Here is a 5,266-nt window from a genome sequence, read left to right as displayed (position 1 = left end):
TTTTTTTTTTGTTTGTATTCTTTTTTTATGATTTGTATGATTTTATGTTGTGGCTGCTGTTACGTGTTGTCGTCGTTTTTGTTGCGTTTGCGTAATTTAAAATTATGAATGATATGGCGTAACATAAGTAGATGGGAAAATGCCTTTGCGGTTGCCAATCTCACCATTCCACCAATTCTCATCCGAACGGTCTGTTACAGTTATGACGTCACCGCGTCTAAAATCTAATTCACCGGATTCTTGTGGCACAAAATCATACAAGGCTTGTACGAGCATCTGAAAATTTCCAAAAAAAATAAATAAATAGAATTATTTACGAGTTTTCACGTCTTAAATAATCGCATAACTGAGTTATTTCATTTTTTGACAGCCTATCAAGGTTTAATAAAAGATAAATGATATATAAAAAGTTCTCGGGATTATTAAATGACAAATTGATTTATAAAAATATAGTCATATTTTGGATTGTAAACAATTCGAATGCGGTTGCCTTCATCAAACACGTTCCAGACAGTCGGTAGAAAGCATCTAATATGACTATTAAGAAACGTGAAAGTAAAAATATACAGATATTTTTACCACGATATCAAGTAACTGTAAAATCTCAGAGCTTATAGTGCTGAACATTTTTAACATTTCATATACTTTTTCTTTACAATAATGGCACATAACTAACAACAATTCTCTTTCCAAGTTTGTTTTAATCTGCTAAAATCACTTTGAATTCGCAAAATTATTTTGGAAACGACCAACTGGATCACTACGAAACGAAAAGTACATTTTTTATGTTTTATCTGACTCAGCATTCTCCACTCTACTCAGTGGAAATCTCTACATTTGTGGAAATGGGAATTTTTAGAATCCTATTAGGAGTTCGCAAAAATTTTGATCACTTTTTCACCTGAAAAAGGCATTTATTGTGGAAAATTGGTGCAATATATATTAATCAAGATAGGTTCCATCACTTTTCTCTACAACCACCAAACCATTTTCCTACTTTCTCAACATTGCGGACTCGTGTGCCATCAAAGCCGTGCGGCTCTGAACAAGTGGCAATCAGCTGGCCCCATGTCCGATCAGTATGGTGGATGGGGCAAAACTTCCTATTCGAACTGTAACAAAGTATCTTTGCCAGGTTCTCCGACGTGTGGCCGAGCGTTGTCATGTAGGAGAATGACTTTACGTTTGACGGCTATTGCTTGCCTTTTTTCCACCATCGTTCAGTTTGGTTAATTGACCTCTGTGGACATCTGTAGTAATAGTCCCATCCAGTTTTAACAGCTCGTAATACAATAAACATCGCTAATCCCACCGTATGCACATCAAAACTTTATGGCCGTGCATATACCGCTTCAACGTCGATATGTGGACGACTCTCCTGAACTAACCCAAGACTTTTTGCGGTTAGGATTGTTCATTCAATTTGCGAGGAAGCCGTTTTCCCTTCTTTTGGACTTCTCCGACTGCATGTAAGCGTCAACCGCTAAGCTGTTCGAAAGTGCTTCGAGTCGGAACTGTGTCTTCGGTCATTAAGACTTGTATGGTCCTCATGGCCCTTGAAATTTTTTAGTCCTCCAGGCTTTTTTTTTTGTCATTGATATCAAAATTTTTACATTTAAACTGTGGAAAACAAAATCGACAATTGGAATATGATGGAGTAACACCACTATAGGCTTATGAACGTGTTTATTGGGCTTTTGCGGCAAATATATTCAAATGAAACAACAACAAAAATGAACGCAGAAAATGCAATTTCGAGGGTTCGTTGACGCTGAATAAATCAATAATATTAAAGGGAAAACTGTTACTTTAGGTAGAGGAAGGTTATGTAGCCTGGTATTTAACTTTTCTTTATCATTTTACCTGTAGAAGCCGTTGATCAAAATTTTTGCAAACACCTAATATTTCATATCTTATCTACTTATGCCATATTTTTTTTTTTTTGGCAAATATATATACAAAAGGAAGACTAAAGCCGGACTAATTGAAATTTTGCGTTATTTACGAGGGTCTAAATTTTAATGAGAACTAGAGGTCGATACTCACTTCTTCGTAGTGAGATGAATAATGTGAAAATGGAGAATAAATTAAAAAGAAAACAACAATTTCTTACCTCTTCAGGTATCATATCTCTTAATTTGACATCTTGCGATCTGGAAACGCTGGCCGTTCGATGATACTCTACCAATTCATTAAGGGAATTAAATTTAACCACCCAAAGGAAAAATTTACCTTGTGCGTCACGTAATACCTTAAAATGTTGAACACCATCGGGGCATCTGAAAAAAAACAATAACGCTATAGTTAAACACAACAAGAAAAACTAAATTCGCCATTAAGCGACTTTTCGTCAACCACTGTTTCCACTGAAGACAACTAAAGCATGAACATTTTTTTTTTGTACCAAGTACAAGCATTAATGGATAGGTTGTTAATTGACATCTCATTCCAGAGAGAGTTGCAAAGTACTAAAGAATTAATATTGATGCTCTTGGAAGATTTGAATAATATTTGGAATTTCAGCATTTTCGAATAAGTCGAATGGGAAATGGACGATAGAAGAGTGTCGGTCATTCTTAAAGCAACTTACTTCATTCAGAGGCTGTGCGAGATCAGCATAAAAAAGGTGTAAATGTTATAATCGGACAATAAAACAAGCTACATATGTGGAGAGAAAAGTTTACGGCAAATATATATAAAGCTTGCTATATAAATTACCGATCTGAATATGGCTCCTTAAAATTGTTAAGCATGTTACGAATTTCGTACCGCCCTACTGTACGCCGGCTACAGAGTATCTTTTTCACATGCTTGCGAGAATTCTCGCCTCCACAGCAACGCTACCCTATGTCGAAGAAAATAATACACTGCTGTGGTTACTTCAGCAGAGTAATGATCCGAGACATTCATCCAATTTGGTGAAAGTGCGTTTCTTGGATTATATCTTCGATATCATTGAATGGTTTGAGTCGCTCTCCCGATCTCAATCCTGTTAAGCACAATTGAAGAAGAGTAAAGCGTCATATGGTCCAAAGGTAACATTAAAGAATTTTTTTTCAATAATTTGTCTCTAAGGGTTCAGATGAAAATAATACGGACGATGACTTTAACGAGACGAGTGATAGTACCAAGTGTGAAGATGAACTGAGTACTGCTAGTACGAGATAAGATAACCGAGGAGTTAATCCGAAAGTAATATTAAAATATATTTTTGTAAAAATCATGTCATATATTTGAAATGCGTCCTATAGTCCAAAAAATACAATACTTTCAAGTTCTATATTTTGCGTTATTTTTAAGTTTTTGTATATACACCCACTGTCAGTCACTGTTTACTGTCAACCGGGAAGCTTGCGATATTTTCGAAGTAAACTTTCTGCAAGCTTCTGTTTATATTTAGCATAATTCTAAAACCGTTTTTGAAATAAATAAATAATAAATGTAATCAATAGATGGAGGAAATTGGAAAAGAATACCTCCTCCCACCGACAAACATTTATTTTTCTGTCTACATGGGTATAGTAAGAATTTTAGCCGGTTGCCCGCTTTTTATGAGAAGCCAGATCTATTTAAGCCAAGCTTATCATAGCAGAATGTGTTGAACCAATCTTTAGCGTAAACAAATAAACTTTAGATCTTGTTGTCAGTTAAAAACTTCATTTCTATGTTTAAATTTTTCATGTTTGTCAACTTTGCCAAATACTATTTATCAGCAACTTTTGCAAAGGATTTTAAATATATAGAAAATATTTTTCATCTAAGGATTATTCAAAACGGAACTTGATATCGGAGAAGCGTTTGTCCGTTAAAATACATTTTCAATGTCGTTCATTCAATTAAAACCAGGCATGTCATTGTACTAACTACTATTATGGAGAAAATTGCCATTCGTTGCTGAGTGAATACAGAAATACATGGATAAAGATTAGACAGATAGCTTAAGTAGATCCAGTAAATCTTTCTGCAAGGAATAGTCCAAAAATAGATGAGTCAAGCTCAAGGCTTTTTACGAGTTGTAAAGGGTTGTGTGGTATCATAACCTTTTCATGGAAAGAAATCGGACAGGCTTTGATCTGTTCGCAATATGTTAAAGAACATGTACACACCGTGCCGTTCGTGAATCACAAATCTTGGGAGTTTTTGTGATGTGTAGCGAAATGTGATTATAAAACTACGTTTTAGATACACGCGGACTTCTGCAACATTCTCATTGGCTCGACACTTCTCCTCTCTCCTTTTTGTTTTTTTAAATCCCAAAGCGATTTATGCGTGATAATTAGTTTATAACTTTCGATTTATAAAAACATGACACGGGGACACGACCCATCATTAAATGCTTTAGACCACTTTGCTTAATGCAGTTATTCATATAACGACTTTTAAAAAAAAAAGTTCCTATATTTGAAATGACCGAAAAAATGGCTCGATCCGAACTATTGTCACTAGCTTTCATCCTTGGGCCGAAACATGTTGGTGCATCAAATTTCATCAAAATATCTCGAAAATTACGATCCGTAAGTTGAAGACAAGACGGACTGACATTCGCAGAAAGTAACTCTGAATCGATTGGTACACTAGAAGTTGGATAATCTCAAATTCTGCATACATACGCACAAGTTTAATACATCCTTGAGCGTATATCACTTTCAAGTGCGTCTTTCAAATGATAAAATATCTGGGTATATATACTAAAGGGAGGCTGTAAAATTACTTGTGGATATTAAAAATTGGATATCGTTCACCAGCGGATGCCAAAATCTGAACTACTTACTTTACTGATAACGAAAAATCCCCAGGACTTGATTCACTAATACGTATTAAAAAAGCGCCTTCATGTTTATTTGACAATAATTTTTCAGCATCAGCACGGGTTATACGGCCATAGTACCAACTACAAAAAAAAAGTTTTTTTTGTTTTTTAAAAAAAAATATTAATTTTGTCTTAGGGAAATATCGAGAAAGAAACAAAACAAGTGCTTACTCATGATTTTTCATTTCTATATAATTACTGGGTATTAATCCTTCTTTGCCATCTAATTCGGCACGATACCAATTTGAATCGTCCTCCATGTTTAATATCTAAAAAAAAAAAAGAAACAAAAATAACGACAAAAACATTAATTTTAAATTATTTAAAATAAAATTATTTATGTTTTAAATTTACACAATTTAGTGCACAAATAAAAGCAATAAGAGAGAATCGCTTTTGTCGTGTTTCCATAGAATTCACATTTACGCGACACGTTCACATATAATATATATTGAA

At 34.3% G+C, this 5,266-nt stretch overlaps 1 protein-coding gene across 1 annotated transcript in view; it reads right to left on the bottom strand.

Annotated features, from left to right (window-relative positions):
* The window catches only part of LOC119636801 (growth factor receptor-bound protein 2), a 22,027-nt gene continuing 16,761 nt past the window's right edge, over positions 1-5,266 (bottom strand). The window contains exons 2-5 of the mRNA XM_038032424.1: positions 4,982-5,079; positions 4,772-4,891; positions 2,114-2,279; positions 1-276 (exon numbers count right to left, since the gene is read on the bottom strand). Coding sequence (XP_037888352.1) covers positions 103-276; positions 2,114-2,279; positions 4,772-4,891; positions 4,982-5,079 — 558 coding nt within the window. The 3' untranslated portion in view covers positions 1-102. The remainder of the gene's footprint in view (positions 277-2,113; positions 2,280-4,771; positions 4,892-4,981; positions 5,080-5,266) is intronic.

The sequence above is a fragment of the Glossina fuscipes genome, unplaced genomic scaffold (genome assembly GCF_014805625.2).
Source record: "Glossina fuscipes isolate IAEA_lab_2018 unplaced genomic scaffold, Yale_Gfus_2 28, whole genome shotgun sequence".
Lineage (NCBI taxonomy): Eukaryota > Metazoa > Arthropoda > Insecta > Diptera > Glossinidae > Glossina > Glossina fuscipes.
This window is presented reverse-complemented; position numbering and strand designations above follow the sequence as displayed.